Below are 23,767 nucleotides of genomic sequence, written 5' to 3' on the forward strand. Positions count from 1 at the left end.
GGCCTAACATTGAAGGTCCTGATAACTAGCAAACTCCTCACCCCCCCCCCCCCCACCCCTGCCCTCCTTACGCCTGCTCAGACCCTGTTGAAGGAGTGGCCACCTGTCAACTCACAGGGAGAATGGGGTAGGCCAGCCAGCCAGCCTCCACACTGGACCTCTGCCTAGAGCAATGGTAATGTATCACCACCCACCATTCACCCTGTGGTGAGGGCAGATCTGCTACATTGGATACAATGGAAGGGGACTTGTTAGTGAAACAAGTGACACCCGAAATGTTCCATGCAGTACCCCAGACTCTCCACCACCACTACACTCTAAGGCAGCAGCCTGAAGATAGCTGACCACAGCTGAAAGTGCCTTAAAGTGTCCACAAACTGTGGTCAGCTCCTTTTGCATCTGCAACCCAACACACATACATCCTATCCATCCCAGCATGAGTAACTTACGAAGTAATCTATGAAAGCACCCAAAAATACCTAATTATGCAACTCACTACCCTCCTGATGTGTCACCAATGGAGACTGATGCCTTAATGAGCTGTGAAAATGGCTATTCAGAAAAATGACAACTATTCTACTGATTATCTGATCTACTCTTTGCAGTTACATCTCTCAAATAGAAAAACATACATGGACTGTAAGAAGTGTGATAGTAAGAAAACACAGAAAAAGCCCAATACTTTATATGCTGCACAGCACGTGTGCAACAAGTAACAGTTGGACCCTGACTCCAGAATGTGCTAACTACTGCCACAGTTTTAGAAGCTCATCTGAAATTATGCATCTAAAATAATCTAGTTGAAGTATGACTATTTAAATATTTTACTCCAGAAATATGGACATTAGGTGTTAGCCTAATTCTATAATTTCCCAGGAAAACTGAATATAACAGTTAACTGTGATATGAATGCTTGCTCTAAATTTCTCAGCTATGTTACAGATTTGAGTATTTGTTATATGTCAAAAGCTTTGCCACAGTGATAACATCAGTTCCCATCAGATCACCAAAGTTAAACACTGTTCAGCTTGGATGGGTGACTATCTGGGTCTGCCAAGCTCTGTTGGCAAGTGGGGTACACACAGCCCCTGTGAGGTCAACTGAGGAGCTACATGATTCAAAAGTAGCAGCTCCAGTCATGAAAACTGACAACAGCCAGGAGAGCAGTGTGCTGACCACATGTCCCCTGCATATCTACGCCAAGTGACACCTAGGGCTCAAGATGACATGGCCATCAATCACTACTGTTGAGCCTCCCAGGTCTGTTTGACTGGAGTTAGTTTATTTGAGTACTGTATTTGTTATAAATTAGTTTTTTATTTAGCAAATAAAATAAATTATAGGAAACTAATAGTGTTCCAATAAAAATATTTTCTTTAAACTAGTACAGTAAATATGTGCTAATTATTACCAAACATAATGTCTTCACTTGAGATGGGGGGAAATGTTTGCAACAATTATGTGGGTGTACAGAGACAGTAATCAGTGATTCAACCTTGCTGTTTGAAATTGCTTGATAGAAGGGTAGTGAATTTTAACTCTTTAATGCTTGAAAGATTAAATGAAACTGTGCCACTAATTCAGAGCATTATTCAGTATATCAATATGTTCTGTAGCCTTAGCAACCTGTCCTATTCAGAATAAGAAACATACAGTTCATTAGGTAAATTCAACACATTATGGCTGATTTATTGTTTCATATAAACACATCAAATTTTGTCAAGCAGTTTGGTTAGTCTTACTATAGTTATAAAATCATAACCTATTCAAGATATAATGCAAGACACTTCAGAGACTTCATGGCAAGTTCATGGTTTTAAAACAAACTTGAAAACTTGAGAAGAATCAAAGATACTTACCAACATCATTATCATTATTATTTGGGTTTTCACTCTTCCCCTGTTCTGCAGACATCTGTAATTTTTTATTTTGTATTATCTGCAAAATTAAACATATCCCATTAATTGAAAAAAAGCCCTAATATTAAGTTGTGTAAAAGCATAATTACTTCAGATAACAATAATAACTAATAACTAAGATTTTCTGCAGTAATAGACCTACATTTATTATGAAAGTAAAGATACATCATTACTCTCTGTATGTGAAACAAAAGCAAATGAATTATACCTGTTAGCTCTGAAATTAGTGAATTTTTTAGTGAAGTCATTCCATTTTAGACTGTTACAATATTATTCAATGCAATAAGTAATATTTCAACAGCTTAAAGCAGAATGACTTCATTCAAAGATTTCACAATGACTGTGGACCTAGTCTTCATCAAGATTCTGAAACTAATTTTTATAACACTGGTCAACATTAATGTTATTTCAAATGCTGTTCAATATACACTCTGGTACTGACTGTGGACCTAGTCTTCATCAAGATTCTGAAACTAATTTCTATAACACTGGTCAACATTAATGTTATTTCAAATGCTGTTCAATATACACTCTGGTACAAAGTTATTTACACTGCAGTACTTCTCACAGTGAAGTCAATCAGACAACTGAACATGAAGCTATTATACCAGAGACAAAAAGTGAGACTGGAATAATGTCAATGTTCAATATACACTCTGGTACAAAGTTATTTACACTGCAGTACTTCGCACAGTGAAGTCAATCAGACAACTGAACATGAAGCTATTATACCAGAGACAAAAAGTGAGACTGGAATAATGACTTCATGCTACAGACATGTACAGGGTGGTCACAAACAGTCTGAAAAGCTTGCAAAGATGTTGCAGGGTAGGGTGTAGTGAAAAATAATCGACAAGAAAAAATTCCATAGACTGTACCATTTTTGAGTTAATTAGCACTGAAAATGGTCAATCAGGCCATTGCATGTGCTACTTCAAGTGGCGCACCAGACACAATTAGTGTCAGTTGATCTCATAGCATGGATGATACCACATGAGGCTGCTCAGCCTTTGGTTCAGGTTTGATCTTTACTGTCATCCCATATCCAATTTTTGTATCACTCTCTTGTTTGGTTTTAGGAAACTAAACAAAGATCACATATGGTGACAGCGTCTCTGGTGGGCTGATTGAGTTTCCATATGCTATGGCCTATTTACCTAACTTCAATCCTAGTTTATTCATCCAGTATTTGAGAATGAGAACACCTAGCAACTTGCAACAAATCTTACACAGAATTTCAAGTCTTTCTTACAAACTGATGAAAGAAAAAAGGTTTATTGCACACAATTTCTCCACTGTTCATGCAGTAAAATTTCCGCATGGGGCATGATATGGTAATTTATTACTTCTTTACTACTACCTGTGTTCATGAGACATTTTACATACAGTATACACATATAACACTGAAAGTAAGAGCAAAATAATATTATTGTATGGCATATAGCTCAGGAGATATGATGTCTTAAACAATGATGTGTGTGAAAAACTTCTGAAACACGCATGACATTTGAAGTTATTACTTCTTTGCTATTCCCTCCATTTGCAACACATTTTGCAGACAGTATCCACATATGCTACAGAATGTATCTACAAAATTAATCATTGTACAACACATAGTTCAGAAGATATGATGTCAAAAACGTTAAGCATGATGCCAGACACTGCGTGATATGGAAGCAAACTCATGGCGATAAATAAGTATCTGGGGGATGCCAAATTTCACTGCTACCTGCCAGGATAGCTGAGAGTGCTGACGTGCTGCTTCCTGGACTTGGGTAGGTGCACCAGCCCTGGATTGAATGTGCCTGACGGATTAACAACGAGGGCCGGTGTGCCGGCCAGCCTGGATGTCCTTTTTAGGCAGTTTTCCACATCCCGCTAGGTGAATACCGGACTGGTCCCTACATTCTGCCTCAGTTACATGACTCACCAACATATGAACACGATTGCACTATTCCATGAATTACACTTGACACAGAAAGCAGGGGTACACTAATTCCATCTCAGGGGGTACGGAGTGGAGGCAGGAAGGGCATCTGGCCACCCCTTCATACTAACCTTGCCTAATCTGTTCTTAACAATGCTGACCCTGTGTCAGTGAGGGACATGGCACCAGTGAAAGAAAGAAAGAAAGAAAGGATGCCCAGTTTCACTGCTAGTACCTAAATAAGATAAAATAGTACAACTCATGCTTTGAGTAAGTCCTGTGAGAATAAACACTGTGATCAAATTGTGCCTGTTTAAAGCCAATAACCTTATATAAAATTGTGAGAAATGGAGTAAATCATAACTAAGTATTTCAGCATATCAAGTGAAGTGTAATACATACTGGTAAATAAATAAATGATATTCAGTGTTAAGTTTGCAATATACATACACATTAAAAATATGCACAACTTTTAGGTGAATAAACTGCTCCAGAACCATCTTTAACACAGTCACAACATGAACACAATACCTCAATAACAAAGCACATTATTAAAATACCAGTGCCATTGATACTGATTTTATCAAAAGATGAAATCAGTTCTTTATCTTCAAAATATGAATAAGACCACAACAACAATATTAATAAATAAAATCTTCAGTACAGAAATTCATCTCACAACAGCTATGAGTTCAATCTCTTCATGTTATCATATTTTCAAGAAAAATATATCATTATTACAAAATATCTTCAGATAATATCAGGTAGCAGCAGTTACTGCTATAGCTATTACCGCACACTGCACTTATGATCAGTGAAGGGACTATGTTTATTGCTTTACCTCTATTGCTTTACCTCTTCCAGATAGAATGAAATCATGTGAATGGCCTTTTGAGTTCTTAAAAACTTACTGTTTGTGTAGTAGTCTTCATAACATGTAAATGTTTTCTCCATTCTTTCCCAAGGCTGCTCAAGTTAAACAGAAAATCAGGAAAAAGCCAAGGTCTAAATGTCCGCTGAAGAGTAATATCTGAAGCACTAGAACAAAAATAAATTAAAATAAGATAATTTTAAAAACTAAGAAAATGGAGCTTATTAAAAAGAATATAAATGTGTGAAAGTGACTTAACTGTCCTAACTAGAATATATTGCACATTGTTAATAATCATCATCTTGTTATTAGAAAACAGATTTATTTTCTGTCAGTCAATTGCTACTTTTTTCATTTCATACTGTCCAGGACTGGGCAGAGTCATCCATCTTCAGATCATTTCTCATAGTTACACAGTATATGACAGTAAAACTAGTAGTACTGTTAACACTGCCATATTTGTGCCATGTTTCATACCACAAGTCGTCACAGCAGACTATCACTAGATTTACAAGTAAACATTGACTACTGAATTGTCAATACATAATTTACGATGTTGAAATTTTAGTGGAAGTTTGGACTCACACATATTCTGGAACAAACTGATGAGATAACAGGTGCAGGAAATCTCTTTGTCAAGTGCAGCTGCATGGGTTGTTAGCAGCATGAGTTATTAAGGAACTGATACTTCCAACATTCAATAGGGAATAAAATATGACCACAGGCCATCTGCAAGTGTGCCTTGCATAACTGTAGACAGCACATAATTTGCCACACTTGTCTACAACATTTGCCTTGTTGTACATGACTATTATTTCTATTTTGCTTGTCTCTTCATCAACACTGTCATCATGGTGCAGACACGACACAGGTACAACAGTTTTACCTTTCTTAGGATTATATGCTCGATTTTCTGAAGGCAAACACATTTGAGCCGTCTGTATGCATACTTCTCTTCACAAATGGAAACAACAAGTGCATTCCAAAAAATATATATTCATAATAATTAACTAATATATTAAAAACAAACATTCCAAGACTTACCAAGCGGGAAAGCGCTGGTAGATAGGCACAATGAATAAAACACACAAACACACACACTCTTTGCCTTTAAATATGTCTGCTTGTGTCTGTGTATGAATGGATGGATGTGTGTGTGTGTGTGTGTGTGTGTGTGTGTGTGTGTGTGTGTGTGTGTGTGCGCGCGTGAGTATATACCTATCCTTTTTTCCCCCTAAGGTAAGTCTTTCCGCTCCGGGATTGGAATGACTCCTTACCCTCTCCCTTAAAACTCACATCCTTTCATCTTTCCTTTTCCTTCCCTCTTTCCTGTCGTAGCAGCCGCCGGTTGCGAAAGCTCGAAATTCTGTGTGTGTGTTTGTGTGTTTTATTCCTACCTACCAGCGCTTTCCCGCTTGGTAAGTCTTGGAATCTTTGTTTTTAATATATTTTTCCCATGTGGAAGTTTCTTTCTATTTTATTTACATAATAATGAACTAACCTATACTTAACGAGACAACGATCTAATACAAAGTAATAATGTAATAATAACAAATTCCTTCAGAATTAACTATAATATGGTTATAATGGCTTCCCTTCTATTATTTCTCCTAAAGGCAACAATGAAAATTATATTGAACACCATTGCTCACGTGGGACTGTCAGTTTGCAATTTTTGACCATTCCACCACTGCTGCTCTAGTCCAAATGAAACAAAGGAGTAAAATAGTACTGCTAACAGCACAAAGGTACTCTTTCATGTGATTCCCTGGTCCAAAGAGATTAAAGGAAAAGGAATAGGAAAAAAAAATTATGTGGACTGTCAGTCCATGTGTGGCTGCTGTAGGGTTAAGACTGGCTACCCTTTAACTACTACAAGTGATTTGATGGGCAACACTGTCCAAAGCTGGTCAATTTGAAACACTTAAAGCAGTGATTGACAGATGGAAAGTAAACCAATCTTCTACTTTTAAGGACTGTTCACAACTCCCTCTGACAAATATGTCTAGTTTTGATACACTGCATTAATCTTGAGAGCCTACTTACATGGGTTCAGTTGAGCCCAGTTTAAATCTATAGATGTAAAACACACCAATTAAGTTAGCTGTTAAATTTTATGCTCTCATAAGCCAAGTAGTAGACATAGCTTATTAATTGGAAAAATATCCAATATATTTTTTTCATTAATTAAGACAAACTTAAAACATACAATTGTAGTGTTGTGGTGGTAGTACCATTAATGAAGTCATTATTTCAAAGTATATGCCCACCTCTATTTTCATTTTTTATTTCTGATATATATTCTTAACATTTTATATCATAACACAGTTTTCAGTTAAAATGCTACCACATGTTTTCCTTAAAATATTTTGAGTACTTCATGGAAGGATGAACTGTGTATGTAATTTTAAAATGAATTAGATGCCTATTTTTCAGTCCCTTTACACAATCAAAAGCTGTTTCTTACTAGTAGTATTAGGCATAGGATGAAATATTAATACGTAAGCTCTGTGGCTACATTGGTACACTAGAAAACGTGGCAGAATGATTAAAGTCTCTTGAAACACTGTGAAAAACATTGTTCAGTTACCATAAAACAACAAACAGTCACATAACTACAATTTTACTGAAACTGACAAAATCCATAAAAGCTTATGCCCACATTTCGGTCTGTCATTGTCACATCCATAGTAATAGCATATACACTTCTGGAAATTGAAATAAGAACACCGTGAATTCATTGTCCCAGGAAGGGGAAACTTTATTGACACATTCCTGGGGTCAGATACATCACATGATCACACTGACAGAACCACAGGCACATAGACACAGGCAACAGAGCATGCACAATGTCGGCACTAGTACAGTGTATATCCACCTTTCGCAGCAATGCAGGCTGCTATTCTCCCATGGAGACGATCGTAGAGATGCTGGATGTAGTCCTGTGGAACGGCTTGCCATGCCATTTCCACCTGGCGCCTCAGTTGGACCAGCGTTCGTGCTGGACGTGCAGACCGCGTGAGACGACGCTTCATCCAGTCCCAAACATACTCAATGGGGGACAGATCCGGAGATCTTGCTGGCCAGGGTAGTTGACTTACACCTTCTAGAGCACGTTGGGTGGCACGGGATACATGCGGACGTGCATTGCCCTGTTGGAACAGCAAGTTCCCTTGCCGGTCTAGGAATGGTAGAACGATGGGTTCGATGACAGTTTGGATGTACCGTGCACTATTCAGTGTCCCCTCGACGATCACCAGAGGTGTACGGCCAGTGTAGGAGATCGCTCCCCATACCATGATGCCGGGTGTTGGCCCTGTGTGCCTCGGTCGTATGCAGTCCTGATTGTGGCGCTCACCTGCACGGCGCCAAACACGCATACGACCATCATTGGCACCAAGGCAGAAGCGACTCTCATCGCTGAAGACGACACGACTCCATTCGTCCCTCCATTCATGCCTGTCGCGACACCACTGGACGGGCTGCACGATGTTGGGGCGTGAGCGAAAGACGGCCTAACGGTGTGCGGGACCGTAGCCCAGCTTCATGGAGACGGTTGCGAATGGTCCTCGCCGATACCGCAGGAGCAACAGTGTCCCTAATTTGCTGGGAAGTGGCGGTGCAGTCCCCTACGGCACTGCGTAGGATCCTACGGTCTTGGCGATATCCGTGCGTCGCTGCGGTCCGGTCCCAGGTCAACGGGCACGTGCACCTTCCGTCGACCACTGGCGACCACATCGATGTACTGTGGAGACCTCACACCCCACGTGTTTAGCAATTCGGCGGTACATCCACCCGGCCTCCCGCATGCCCACTATACGCCCTCGCTCATAGTCCGTCAACTGCACATACGGTTCACGTCCACGCTGTCGCGGCATTCTACCAGTGTTAAAGACTGCGATGGAGTTCCGTATGCCACGGCAAATTGGCTGACACTGACGGCGGCGGTGCACAAATGCTGTGCAGCTAGCGCCATTCGACGGCCAACACCGCGGTTCCTGGTGTGTACAGCCCTCTCGCAGTGTCCGGAGCAAGTATGGTGGGTCTGACACACCGGTGTCAATGTGTTCTTTTTTCCATTTCCAGGAGTGTAAGTTGAAGGCTAAGTGGGTGCATTATCTTCATCCTTATCACTGAATAACTTTTTAAAAATTACAAACGAAAGATTTATGGAACTTCAGGAACTAATGAAAATACATTATGTACACTGATTCATGAGTCACAGTTAACTTCATTTTGCTCACTCATCTTTGACTGTAGCAGGAATGTACTATGGTTAGATTACAAAAGTATCTAAATAAAATTTTAGTATTATTTGAAGATAATGGTGTAGGAGCAAAAAAACTAACAAATCAAACAGTTCAGTTGTGCCAGGTGTTTGAATTTTTCAGAAGATAATGTTTCCTTACTAACCAAAAGATGTGTCATAATGTGATGAAGGATGTATAACTCCAAAGTTTTTTTGGGAATGGTCACATTTCATACATTCACTATATGACCACGTCAGCTGGAAATATGTTCAGTCAGTCATGAGAAATGTTATCTCTCCAAGGTCAAATGAAAATATCTGCTCACTAGAATTGTGTTCACAATTCAAGATATACAATTTTCCTTAGCATTTATGACATTTTGATACAAAATCTGATGCAGTGCATTTATCTTTAAATGCGAACATTTTAATAGTGCATTTATAATGATAAATGTAAATTGGTGCTGGATCAGGATTCGTGCTAATAGCCCTTGCAGTTTGTAAGCAGATGTCTTAACCAATCACATTATCTGAACACACATTAATGACAAAGTCAAACATTTTACATCATTTTTATGTTCCTTCTGTTTAGTGAAAAAAATGATAGAGGTTCTTCCTTCAGCCATAGCACCACCGGAGAAACAGCTCTAACAGTGAAATCAACCAGTGGAATATTCACCAACTTAATTAAACCCATTGAAATAAAATTATAATAGCACCCATGAATACTGAATCGATGAAATGATAACAGTGAAATTCATCTGTAACTCCTAAACCTGCAGTGTAATGAATATGTCATGACAAATGAAAAAAATTATGAGTTGATTTCATTGACATCATTTCTTGTCACTATATTTAACTGACTTCATCCCCAGTGGTTCCATTCACTTTAGTGAATTTGAAAAATGTAATGGCTTAGCTCACTTTTACTCTGCAATACATTTTGAAAATTTTCATTAAGCAAAGTTTGCACTCAGGCTAACAAGAAAATAGCACACATTAGGTACTAGTCTTCAATAAAATTTCTGAATCACTGTGCCACATATGTGAAACACTGTAATAGGAATTAACTGCCATTCTCTACATGTGTAAGTCTAAGTTACTGGGTTAGGTACCCAAAACTTGTGAATAGGAATTCATTTATATTCAGCACATATATTCTATAAATTGTCTAAACTACTGCACTGCATAACCAAAACATTCTTACAGCAGGTAATTTCAATTCTGTACTTTGTACTCTGATACCCATAGTTGATTGTATGACAGTCTTAAACTGATGTTTGTCAAAGAACACCTATACATAATCCATATAGTGCTCAAAGACCTATAATGAAATATTAATTTATGATGAAAGAACACTCATTAAATGCTAAATTAACATGAAATTATGAAAACACTTTTATAAACATGGAACTTAAACTTTGCCAAGTGCTTGTCATTATCAGGACTGTAAGTGAACAGTGTTTGCAGGTTGTTGACAGTTATGTGCCCTACCTTCGAACAGCATGCACATATTCAGAGTCGCTGTTGATCTGTGCATTGAAACTTACTCCCATTGCTGTTTCTGAAAATCACGAGAAATAAGTATAAATTTAGTGTCAAGTCCTCATTCCAACTAATATAGAAATTTCATGTAGACATTATCACTTACCATTTATAATATCCAAGGTAAGCAGGTTGACATAAGAATAAATATCAAATGCTGATCCATTTAATTTCTGTTTCCACAAATCGATCATGACATCCCCATTTGAGTTGAAAACATTGATAAATTCTTCAAGAATTTTAAAATGAAATGTAGGTGTGATTATCTTACGATGTTTTCGCCAATGATTACCTGTCCAGAAAGAAAAAAGAAACAGAAGATGTGCCATGCCTACTACTGAGAACTGACATTTTTCCTAAAAATATATTATGAAATTAACATATGTCTCTATCTATATTAAAAATATTTTAGTACTGTGGAAGTGACATAATAGACTAATAAATATGTAACAAGTGCTCTATGTCTTTAATTTCTCATTTGTTGCTTCTTGTTCTGCTTTTTATGCCAATGTTTATGCACATGTATTTTATGTCTGTGTAATTTATACATAGTCAGTCCATGTACGCATATTACATGTAGACAATAGTGTACCTACATGAGTTGTGACCCCAAAGAAGAAACTGGATTCTTGTGGATATGTTATCTGCCATGATTTGCGCAGATATCTGCGACAATGACTATTGTGCATAACCTACTGCGCACCACTGACAGTGTCATCCAGGATATTAAAAATGAGATCAAAGTCCGACAGCACCCATCTCAAGTGCTCCAACCACTGGATTCTGCACCACACACTGATCTGACTCTGAACATCATGCTATGAACCACGCTGCTCATGCCATCGGATACAGTGATGCAGTCACAGATCAGTGTTTCACACAGTAATAAAGGAGTGTCATATGATATTAAGCCCAATGTGAACATGCTCCCAGTTCTTTCACTGGTTCCAGTACCACTTTTGAGGGCAAAAGATTTTCTGCTATTCAACTCTTGCTCCTTCTGCATTGCATTTTCAAATACAGACCCAGCCATTTGTGCCTGATCAACCAGATATTCGTCTACAATAATGGAGAATATTTGCACTCAACAGAAAATCAATGATGATTTTCAATAGTTTACCTTAGTGATCAATAATCCTGATCACTGAGCTGTTGCAATGGTATCAAATATTATATTAGATTCCCCTCTCCAGCTTGGCTACAATGATCTAAACATGGCACTGATTTCTCATTTTTCAAAAGCAATGGATAAAGGACTCATATAAATCCTGAACCATGAGAGATGGGGCAAAAATATACAATCTGAATTGTGGAGACATCCATGTGGAATAACTGATGCCAATATCATTTCAGATGCTTTGCTGCTACACATTTGGCAACAACAATTGCTACCTAAAGTCACATTAACCTTAATTGCTCATGAAGGGCAGGTATAATACAAGTTACTTTGAGTTGCTGATAGAACATACACCTTGCTCAACTCACACATCACTGTGGCTGCCATGTCAATTTCTGCTCATTCTGAGGCTAGCTGAGGTATCTCACACTAGCCCAATGAACTGCTGTTTTGCTGTGATGCCATCGCTGCCCAAAGACCATCATTAATTCCCTATGACCTGTGAACTCTCCATGCTACCATCAAGGAGCTGGCTCAGCAGTTAGAAATATTGCAACTGCAGACTGCAGCAACTGAGACACATGTGGCTCCCATGCCACACCACCTTAGTCTCATCACGAGAACACTCAGGCAAATAAATGAAAGCACCAGTTTGCTTTTGTTCTACAATATTACTTTAATTATTAGTCAGTTTTTGGCTTACAAGGCCATCTTCAGACATTTACTGAGTATTATCACCAAAGAAGTTAAATGTTAGCAGACAACATTGGACGAGAAGTAACACATCTACACTGAAGTAGAAACATACAGTAAGTAACACCTTTGCAATGAAAAAGTAAAAACTGAACAGTACATAAATAACAGTGGAGTAGGCAGGAAAACCTTTAGCACAAAATAGGAATAGCATGCCTACATAACAGTTTCTATTAATAAACAAAACTGATAAAATAAAATAAAATTAAAATTATTACTAGACAAGGCTGCATCAGGAGGTATGAAACATGGAGAGTGATACACAACCAATTAAAAGAAGAGACACTTATCAATGTAAATACAGAATACACAAGGAACTTAAGAAATATAAATACACTCCTGGAAATTGAAATAAGAACACCGTGAATTCATTGTCCCAGGAAGGGGAAACTTTATTGACACGTTCCTGGGGTCAGATACATCACATGATCACACTGACAGAACCACAGGCACATAGACACAGGCAACAGAGCATGCACAATGTCGGCACTAGTACAGTGTATATCCACCTTTCGCAGCAATGCAGGCTGCTATTCTCCCATGGAGACGATCGTAGAGATGCTGGATGTAGTCCTGTGGAACGGCTTACCATGCCATTTCCACCTGGCGCCTCAGTTGGACCAGCGTTCGTGCTGGACGTGCAGACCACGTGAGACGACGCTTCATCCAGTCCCAAACATGCTCAATGGGGGACAGATCCGGAAATCTTGCTGGCCAGGGTAGTTGACTTTCACCTTCTGGAGCACGTTGGGTGGCACGGGATACATGCGGATGTGCATTGTCCTGTTGAAACAGCAAGTTCCCTTGCCGGTCTAGGAATGGTAGAACGATGGGTTCGATGACAGTTTGGATGTACCGTGCACTATTCAGTGTCCCCTCGATGATCACCAGAGGTGTACGGCCAGTGTAGGAGATCGCTCCCCACACCATGATCGGGTGTTGGCCCTGTGTGCCTCGGTCGTATGCAGTCCTGATTGTGGCGCTCACCTGCACGGCGCCAAACACGCATACGACCATCATTGGCACCAAGGCAGAAACGACTCTCATCGCTGAAGACGACACGTCTCCATTCATCCCTCCATTCACGCCTGTCGCGACACCACTGGAGGCGGGCTGCACGATGTTGGGGCGTGAGCGGAAGATGGTCTAATGGTGTGCGGGACCGTAGCCCAGCTTCATGGAGACGGTTACGAATGGTCCTCGCCGATACCCCAGGAGCAACAGTGTCCCTAATTAGCTGGGAAGTGGCGGTGCGGTCCCCTATGGCACTGCGTAGGATCCTACGGTCTTGGCGTGCATCCGTGCGTCGCTGCGGTCTGGTCCCAGGTCGACGGGCAAGTGCACCTTCCGCCGACCACTGGCGACAACATCGATGTACTGTGGAGACCTCACGCCCCACGTGTTGAGCAATTCGGCGGTACGTCCACCCGGCCTCCCGCATGCCCACTACACGCCCTCGCTCAAAGTCCGTCAACTGCACATACGGTTCACGTCCACGCTGTCACGGCATGGTACCAGTGTTAAAGACTGCGATGGAGCTCCGTATGTCACGGCAAACTGGCTGACACTGACGGCGGCGATGCACAAATGCTGCGCAGCTAGCGCCATTCGACGGCCAACACCGCGGTTCCTGGTGTGTCCGCTGTGCCGTGCGTGTGATCATTGCTTTTACAGCCCTCTCGCAGTGTCCGGAGCAAGTATGGTGGGTCTGACACACCGGTGTCAATGTGTTCTTTTTTCCATTTCCAGAAGTGTAAGATAAACAGAAATAAATAAATGCAGGAAAATGGAGGTGAATGAACAATGGTAACCACTTTGTTCTTCTCCCAAGAACTGCTACATCATCAAATATGTTGGAGAACTTAGACAGAGAGCTTTTAGCAATTTATGAAAGCATTTGCCTTTTCCACCCTCTGATCAAAGCTCATGCTGTCACCACCAACACAGACCACAGATTCAATCTTTCATTGTTCAAAATGATCAGTGACAAGTGTTCTCCATACCAGCTCAGACACATCGAATACATTTTCTAGTGTACAACTGACATCCACCACATTCCTGGTGCCAATAAGATTGTACCCAATTATTTTTCCTGCATAAGTGGGTTAGCACTGGTTGTGGACTATAATGAGCTCATCTGTGATCAGTTTTCTGATCAACAACTTCAACTGTTATTGAAGCACTTACCCACTGAGCTATGCCTCCACCGACGTCATAGCAAAAATATGATGCGAAGTATCTGCAAACAAACCAAAGCTTTACATCACACCTCACTTTCAACTTTTTGCAGCAACCACAATTTGTCACAACCCAGAACCAGTGCCATAGCCAAACAGGTGACATAATTTTGTGTAACCTTCTACCTAGAAAGATGTGCGCACCTAGTCTTGCAAATGCTTACAGTGCCAACACTGCAAGATCAGATGTTACATACACAAAAATGTGGGACATTTTCCACCTTCAACAATGAGTCTTGCCCACACCCACATCAAAGTAGATTGCTTCCTATCTGAAGATTACAGATACATCTACATGGCAGAGGACAGATGTACACATTAGGCAGAGACAGTTCTGTTCAGGGTCACATCCACTAAGACAACCACTGGGGCATTCATCAAGTCCTGGTTGTTACATTTCAGCTGCCCTCTTCAAATGACTACTGTCCAATGACAATCATTAGAATCAGCCTTTTCAGTGAACTGTCAAAACTGTGTGGGCTCCAGTGCCACTGGATCACAAGCGACCACCCAGAAACAACAGCATAGTTGAGAGAAGGCATCACACTTGAAAAACCACACTAATGTGCCACAATGATACTTGTACTCCAACATTACCACTAGTGCTATTAGGAATATGAAAGGATTTCAAAATGGATCCTAGGTGCTCATCCACTGAGATGGTTTGTGGCAAGCTTTTGCACATACCAGCATAATTTCTTGCCCCTAACCACTGTCAGATGAGCAACAGCTTCCCCAGCTGATACAACAACTGCGTGAACACATACATGTGTCAGAACAGCTGTGTCATCGAGTGTAGTTGTGTGTCTTTCATGTGCAGGTATTTGTGCACAGACTGGTCGCAAGGTAACATTCAAATATGCTTTTATCCCCAGTATTCCAGTCAACATTGTCAAAAGCTTTCTCTAAGTGTACAAAAGCTAGAAATGTAAGTTTGCCTTTCCTTAATCTATCTTCTAAGATAAGTCGTGTGGTCCGTATTGCTTCATGTGTTCCAATATTTCTACGGAATCCAAACTGATCTTCCCCGAGGTCAGCTTCTACCAGTTTTTCCATTTGTCTGTAAAGAATTTGCATTAGTATTTTGCAGCCGTGACTTATTAAACTGATAGTTTAGTAATTTTCACATCTGTCAACACCTGCTTTCTTTGTGATTGTAATTATTATATTATTCTTGAAGTCTGAGGGTATTTCACCTGTCTCGTACATCTTGCTCACCAGATGGTAGAGTTCTGTCAGGACTGGCTCTCCCAAGGCTGTCAGTAGTTCTAATGGAATGTTCTCTACTCCCAGGGCCTTTTTTCGACTCAGGTCTTTCAGTGCTCTGTCAAACTCTTCATGCCGTATCATATATCTCATTTCATCTTCATCTACATCCTAATCCATTTCCATAATGTCCTCAAGTACATCGCCCTTGTATAGACCCTCTATACACTCCTTCCACCTTTCTGCTTTCCCTTCTTTGTTTAGAACTGGGTTTCCATCTGAGCTCTTGATATTCATACAAGTGGTTCTCTTTTCTCCAAAAGTCTCTTTAATTTTCTTGTAGGCAGTATCTATCTTACCCCTAGTGAGATAAGCCTCTAGAGCCTTACATCTGTTCTCTAGCCATTCCTGCTTAGCCATTTTTCACTTCCTGTTGATCTCATTTTTGAGACGTTTGCATTCCCTGCCTGCTTCATTTACTGCAGTTTTATATTTTCTCCTTTCATCAATTAAATTCAGTATATCTTCTGTTACACAAGGATTTCTACTAGCCCTCGTCTTTTTACCTACTTAATCCTTTGCTGCCTTCACTACGTCATCCCTCAGAGTTACCCATTGTTATTCTACTGTATTTCCTTCTGCCATTCCTGTCAGTTGTTCCCTTATGCTCTCCCTGAAACTCTGTACAACCTCTGGTTCTTTCAGTTTATCCACGTCCCATCTCCTTAAATTCCTACCTTTTTGCAGTTTCTTCAGTTTTAATCTACAGTTCATAACCAGTAGATTGTGGTCAGAGTCCACATCTGCCCCTGGAAATGTCTTACAATTTAAAACCTGGTTCCTAAATCTCTGTCTTACCATTATATAATCTATCTGATACCTTCTAGTATCTCCAGGAGTCTTCCAAGTATACAACCTTATTTCATGTTTCTTGAACCAAGTGTTAGCTATGATTAAGTTATGCTCTGTGCAATATTCTACCAGGCAGCTTCCTCTTTCATTTCTTAGCCCCAATCCATATTCACCTACTATGATTCTTTCTCTCCCTCTTCCTACTATCGAATTCCAGTCATCTATGACTATTAAACTTTTGTCTCCATTCACTATTTCAATAATAGGGGACTATTTTACCTCCGTATTATTTTACCCAAGAGGATGCCATCATCATTTAACCATACAGTAAAGCTGCATGCCCTCGGAAAAAATTATGGCTGTAGTTTCCCCTTGCTTTCAGCCGTTCGCTGTACCAGCACAGCAAGGCCGTTTTGGTTAGTGTTACAAATACCCCTCTGTTGAGGTTGCACCTACGGTATGGCTATCTGTATCGCTGAGGCACACAAGCCTACCCAGAAATGGCAAGGTCCATGGTTCATTGGTGGGGGAGGGGGGCGGGGAGGCTCATACATGTATTTGAGTGACATGGAAATGTAACAATGAGACTAGGGGTTTACAAAAACCAAAAATGGCCACTGAATACAATAAGGAAGAAACTGCCATTCACGTTTCTGATCAGATCAACTGAGAAAGACAATAAAATGGATCAAAAGTTATGATTTAATCTCTTTCTGAACATCACTGTTGTGAATGTGTTTCATGTATTCAAAAACATGATGGGACAGAAAGTGTCAATCACAATATTTCAGAAAAATTTGGCTGATGTAGTGTCACAGCATTCACATGAAAAAACCCAAGGCAGTATTGATACACAAAGAAGCAGACACTAGGTGGACAAAAAGGAAGGAAAAGTGTATAAATTGCATTGATATTGTTCTGAACATTAGAAGTCAAACAAAAAACCATTCAGGCACAATGCAGCTAGAAAATTAACTAAAGAGGTGGTTTGTGTTTTTTAATACATGCATAACCCCATATTTGTACACAATATTTTAATAAACTTTATGAAAATTATATTTGTTTTTTAACCTTGTTGCAGCGATTCCCATACAATGATGTTGTCTGAATGATAAGCACTGTCTCAGTTCACATGGATTGACTTCATCCAGATGAAAAGTACACTGTCAGGCCCAGGGAACTGACTCCACCCAAACGAAGGAGTCACTGTTGGGCTCATGGGACTTACGGCATACCTAACATGTTAACGTGTCAACATGCACAGACTTCTATGCTCTGGCATCAGTTCTCAAAATTCCGTAATGAATAGCAAACTTCACATCATCTGGTGATAATCATAATTTGTGAAAATATCAAATGGTCACAGTAACCTCAAACCATTAATGATAATCCTTGTTTCATCCTACAAGTCTTTGATACATGTCACTTAGTACAACATCTATAGGCTTTGTAGAGCATTTTGACTACATTTATTTGAAATAATCACACAGTGGGTGCAATTAAATGGCGACTTCTTTGAGATATGAACAATTTGTGGTTGAAAGTCACTTAGTACAACATCTATAGGCTTTGTAGAGCATTTTGACTACATTTATTTGAAATAATCACACAGTGGGTGCAATTAAATGGCGACTTCTTTGAGATATGAACAATTTGTGGTTGAATATACCCAATCACAGCAATTGTTTAAAGTCAGAAATCTCTATTCCTTTTATATTTGCAGATGAGCCTGTTATACACTGATTCCTCACCAAAACTTTGATACTGCTATTTGATGTTATTATGCCAACACAAGGATATCTGTTTACAAAAATGTCATTTATTTCATTAATTGAGGCACAATACCACAGTGCCATAAGTTCATCTACCTAGCCAAAATTGTTACAGCACACCTATGTGGTGGGGCTTTACTTGAGGTCCTCAGGTATTAATCCTGATAATGTAAGAAATTTTCAACCCTACTATTTGGTGAGCATGAAAGGACAGTTTGTGACAATGTTCCTGACCACCTGACTTTGTGCCATTGTCCTGGATTAAACTTCCAGCCTCTCCACAGTGTTTCATGAAGTGAGATCATGTGATACAGTTTGTGGTGATCTACACAGCTGGTGACTAAAGCCCAGCAGTCGCTTTAGTATTCTCAAGAGCAGTCGCTTTAGTATTCTCAAGAAGTTCCGTATGTGCTGACACTGGATTTCACCCTCTCTCTCCTCTGATCATTGTCACACACAAACACATTACCAGACTATAGACAGACTTTTTACAGTCACCAACACCCGACGGATACATCTAAGACAGAACTTTCACATATATAGCCTGGAAAGCAGCAGTTGTGTGCAGAGGAAACTGATGTACCCCTTGGGGTCTCTCAGCCAATAATGTAATACTAGGGCTGGACAGAAATAAGGAAACACTGCAAGAAATGCGTGTTTGAACATAAATGCAGATTCTAGCCAAGTCTTTAAGTTGCACTGTTGTATTGAACAACGAATGGCACCTATGCAATGTACTCAACATGTTGCAAGTGTCAATCATGGTCAGAACAGTAGACTGTATAGTTGTGAGTCATTATGTCTAAACTAAGTGAATTTAAACATGGGCAAACTGTTCATACCCTAATGGTGGGTGCTTCCATAACCAAGGTAGCTGAAGTGTTTGGCACTTCAAGAGACCCTGTATCAAAGATTTATACTGCCTACAGTGAAAATGGAAAAATATCAGCCACTAAGTCACAATGAGGATGAAAGTGTGTGTTGAGTGATCATGATGGATGAACATTGGAGAGTATTGTGATTAAAACTAAGAGGATGACAGCTGCAAAAGTCAAAAGTCACTACAGAACTGAATGCTGTTCTTGCAAACCCTGTCAGCATCAAATCAACATGAAGGGAGCTCCATAGGCTGTGAATTGGAGGGCAATCTGGAATTAGGAAACTACTCACCTGTGATGCAAATGCCCATAAGAGGAAAACATAGCCATAAAACCTAGGCTATGGAGCAATGGAGAAGAGTCATTTGACTGGATTAATCTTCATTCACAATTTTTCCAACTTCTGGCTGAGTTTAAATTCCAAAAGTGAAACATGACAGGGTGGTTCGTGATGATTTGGGTAGCCATATGATGGTACTCTATGAGCCCCATGATAACTCTGCAAGTGGCATTACTGCCAAGGATTCTGTAACCATTTTGGCTGACCAGGTCCATCCCATAGTACAATTTTCAAGGGAGAAATAACAGAGCCAACTTATTGCATTTACTTTGATTTCAACACCTCTAAGGATGTCTTCAACAGAATGAAAATTTAAAAGCCATGAAATTATATTGCAAGAAGACATGCTGGAATCAAAAATTAAAAACGTTCCAGCCTTTGGTACATACACCTTGCAAGGAACAACATCAGACACTGACGTTGTGCTTTTGAAGGTGATCTTGAAGTTAAGCACTGATCAGAAATTGTGCCTTATAATCTTAAACTTTTGGACTTGGTATTAAGTATGACGTAAGGGAGTTGAAGAGAAAATGGTGTAATAAAAATTGATCATTCATGTTTCTCTTTTAAACATCCATTTAGTACATTTTAACAAATCAAAATCTATCTTTCACTGTAAAATGTGGAGACACACTGTGTAAGGGCAAATATTTCTGTAAGTACTTAAAGTGATGAAATCTAATCAGTAAAGCAAATGGTACTGCATATAAATTCTGTTTTTCTCCAGATTAACTTTTGATATTCAAATTAAGATTTAACTAAATTCATTTTTTATTATTCTTATCTAACAATGTGACAAGATTCATGTGAGCAACTTGTGCTATTTTCAAGTACAAATTTACTGTAACTGAGGCGTTGCTCAACCTCCTGTAAAAACTGTACATAATGACATGGTACAAGAAATTAGTATTAAAGTAACTAACCATTTGAGGTAAGAAGTCCTTGTCCGAGCCATGGTTCTACAAACTTGTAACTTATAGATTTTTTAATGTGAGTTGGACTGCTGAGAATAGTCTGAAACAAAGCAACCATAAATAAATTCTCAAATTACATATTTTTACTGTTGCTATCAAATAGAGGGAGGTACGCAATTATATGACCAGTTGGATGCATCCAGAAGGTGCTTCATCACAGACCTAAAGTGAGCAGGTTAAGAGTTTGCATCATGATACAGATAACATCTTTAAATAAACACTGATTTGTCTCTTTAAGTAATGGGATTCCTTACGGAGATATATTGCAGAACAAAAGGCAATTAAATGGGTTGGGCATGTTTGGTTTTCTATAACTCTCTAGAAAGCAGCATCTTGATGTAGAATAAACAGCAAGTGAGTAAAAGTCATCTTGCTGTATGCTGATCTGTGCTATTATTCACTGCTGTACATTTGTAAACCTGACAGTGTATTGAATAACACAGAAAAGAAGCAACAATGTCCATTATATGTGTTCTGTCTCAGAAACCATTTTAATAGCACATATAACTGCACTAAATTCAGCCCAAACAGGTCTCAGGAGGTCCAATGGTACTGGCCGACCGCTATGTCATCCTCACTCAATAAGCATAGCTGGATTTGGATATTTATGGTTTGTGGTCGGCATACCATTCTCCTGTAGATAGAGAGATACAAATTAACACATGCTTGGTATGACATGAATTTTTATTAGAATTAAAAAAAAATACAAACGTTCAAACAATGTCCAACAGATGGCGCTTCATCTGATCAGAATAGCAATAATTAGCACAACAAAGTAAGACAAAGCGAAGATTATGTTCTTTACAGGAAATGCTCAATATGTCCACCATCATTCCTCAACAATACCTGTAGTCGAGAAATAATGTTGTGAACAGCACTCTAAAGCATGTCCGGAGTTATTGTGAGGCATTGCCGTCGGATGTTGTCTTTCAGCATCCCTAGAGATGTCGGTCGATCACGATACACTTGTGACTTCAGGTAACCCCAAAGCCAATAATCGCACTGACTGAGGTCTGGGGACCTGGGAGGCCAAGCAAGGCGAAAGTGGCGGCTGAGCACACGATCATCACCAAACGACGCGCGCAAGAGATCTTTCACGCATCTAGCAATATGGTGTATTTTTTTTTTTTTGTTCTAATAAAACTCCATGTCATTCCAAGCATTTGTGTCAATTTTTACCTCTCTATCTACATTATTCCGTGGTTTATTAAGTTTCCAAATTTATTCTGACTTTTTGATCACCCGGTATATACCTGTGGGCGTACTTCAATAGAAACTAGAATTTCTGTTGTGTAGTTAATATACTGACATAAGAGAAAATTGAATGATACAGGTCTATATGAGATGATCATAAACGTCTTGAAATGGATTTGAAATTCCAGAAAGATGGTTTTATCACATTTAATTAAGGGAAAATTCGTACATGGACATTCTTAGCTACCCCGATCAACATAAAAAAATGACAATGTAAAACTTTACGCTAAGTTAAACTGCACGAAACATCACATGTTACTATAATGAGACATTTACCTCAACCTCATCTGCATCTATGAGGAATATGAATGGTCTGGTACCAAGCCAGACGAGATATGTTGACCCATAGGTCTTCCACAGCCTAATGCTATTGTGCAAGATATCTGAAACATAGCAACAAAAGTATTTTATTTTTCACTGAAAGCATGAGAAATTCAAAACTAATTAATAACAGTTTAACAAGATTTCTTCAACTACGCGACGAATGCTGGTGTTAGCTAAATAAATTACAGTAACAGAAACAGATACTTTTAATAAGAAGTTTCAGTGTTAATTCTTACAGATAAAGAAATGTATGGCTTTCAAAGTGTCTGTCGATTTCCGAGCATTAGTTTAAGTGGATAAGAACTTATAATAATTTTGAAGCTATATGAAACCAGCATGGTGAAAAAATCTCAAGGAAATGAACATTTCAGTAAACTTATACAGACTGAGAGAGAGTAATAGTTAAGACAGTGGTCACAGATTTTGGAGGAACGTTGATGCATGGCTTGGTACATCATGGCCGTTTTCTTTTCTTTTTTTCTTTTTTTTGTGCACTACCGAGATAATGGGCGGAAGTAATAGGTTGTGTATTTTATTTCACTCGAACTTACGAAGCACATGTCTAAGTATACAACAGAAACAACCTCATACAACTTCATAAAACCTCGAACCAGAGGACTACCAAAGTCGTTCCATCTGAAATGCATAACTACAGTTTATCTTCAACTAATCGAGTGCGGATTTGAGGGACCAGTTTTTTTTATTCTTTTTATTCATGCGTCTGATCAAGTGTCTGGAAGTTCCGTAACATCACAGCAAAAATGTATTCCACAGAACTACTGTGTTTCCCACTAAATATCATACCTCCAAAAAATAGTGTTAGCACAATGAACTCGCATTCGAGAGGACGACAGTTCAATTCCCCGTCCGGCCATTCAAATTTAGCCTTTCCGTGGTTTCCCTAAGTACATTGAGGCAAATGCCGCAAGGGTTCATTATGAGAGACACGGCCGACTCCTTTCTCCATCCTTTCGTGATCCGAGCTTGTGCTCCGTTTCTAATAACCTCGCTGTCTACTGCACGTTAAGCCCTCATCTTCCCTTCATTTTCAAACATGGCGTTCATCGACTGTACCTCAGGTACTCCACATATACGTTTCGAAACTTGACCGAAGACAAATCAGTGATCTAACTATAACATATGCTGGGAATTTCCGATGTTTAACTTTTATTGATTATAGAAATATAAGAAAAATGCCTCTGAGCACTGTGCGACTTAACTTCTGAGGTCATCAGTTGCCTAGAACTTAGAACTAATTAAACCTAACTAACCTAAGAACATCACACACATCCATGCCCGAAGCAGGATTCGAACCTGCCACCGTAGCGGTCCCTCGGTTCCAGACTGTAGCGCCTAGAACCGCACGGCCACTCCGGCCGGCTAAATATAAGAAACAAAGTAAAACTTGTATGCCTCAAAAGATCGAAAGCAAATCAGTGAGCTAACAATAACGTACAGTGGAAAATGTTATGCGTGGAATCGTGCAAAATTCGCGGTGCCATAAGTAAATTTGACAACTCGCATCGATTTCGCATAAGATATCGATGTC

The 23,767-nt window shown here is 39.4% G+C and overlaps 1 protein-coding gene across 1 annotated transcript in view; it reads right to left on the reverse strand.

Moving 5' to 3' along the window:
- LOC126298354 (cytochrome P450 4C1-like) overlaps positions 1 to 23,767 on the reverse strand; it is a 253,886-nt gene that overhangs the window by 66,936 nt on the left and 163,183 nt on the right. Inside the window, exons 4-9 of the mRNA XM_049989649.1 lie at positions 22,171 to 22,277; positions 20,590 to 20,680; positions 10,618 to 10,803; positions 10,461 to 10,530; positions 4,758 to 4,884; positions 1,860 to 1,938 (exon numbers count right to left, since the gene is read on the reverse strand). Coding sequence (XP_049845606.1) covers positions 1,860 to 1,938; positions 4,758 to 4,884; positions 10,461 to 10,530; positions 10,618 to 10,803; positions 20,590 to 20,680; positions 22,171 to 22,277 — 660 coding nt within the window. The remainder of the gene's footprint in view (positions 1 to 1,859; positions 1,939 to 4,757; positions 4,885 to 10,460; positions 10,531 to 10,617; positions 10,804 to 20,589; positions 20,681 to 22,170; positions 22,278 to 23,767) is intronic.

This window comes from Schistocerca gregaria, chromosome X (genome assembly GCF_023897955.1).
Source record: "Schistocerca gregaria isolate iqSchGreg1 chromosome X, iqSchGreg1.2, whole genome shotgun sequence".
Classification (NCBI taxonomy): domain Eukaryota; kingdom Metazoa; phylum Arthropoda; class Insecta; order Orthoptera; family Acrididae; genus Schistocerca; species Schistocerca gregaria.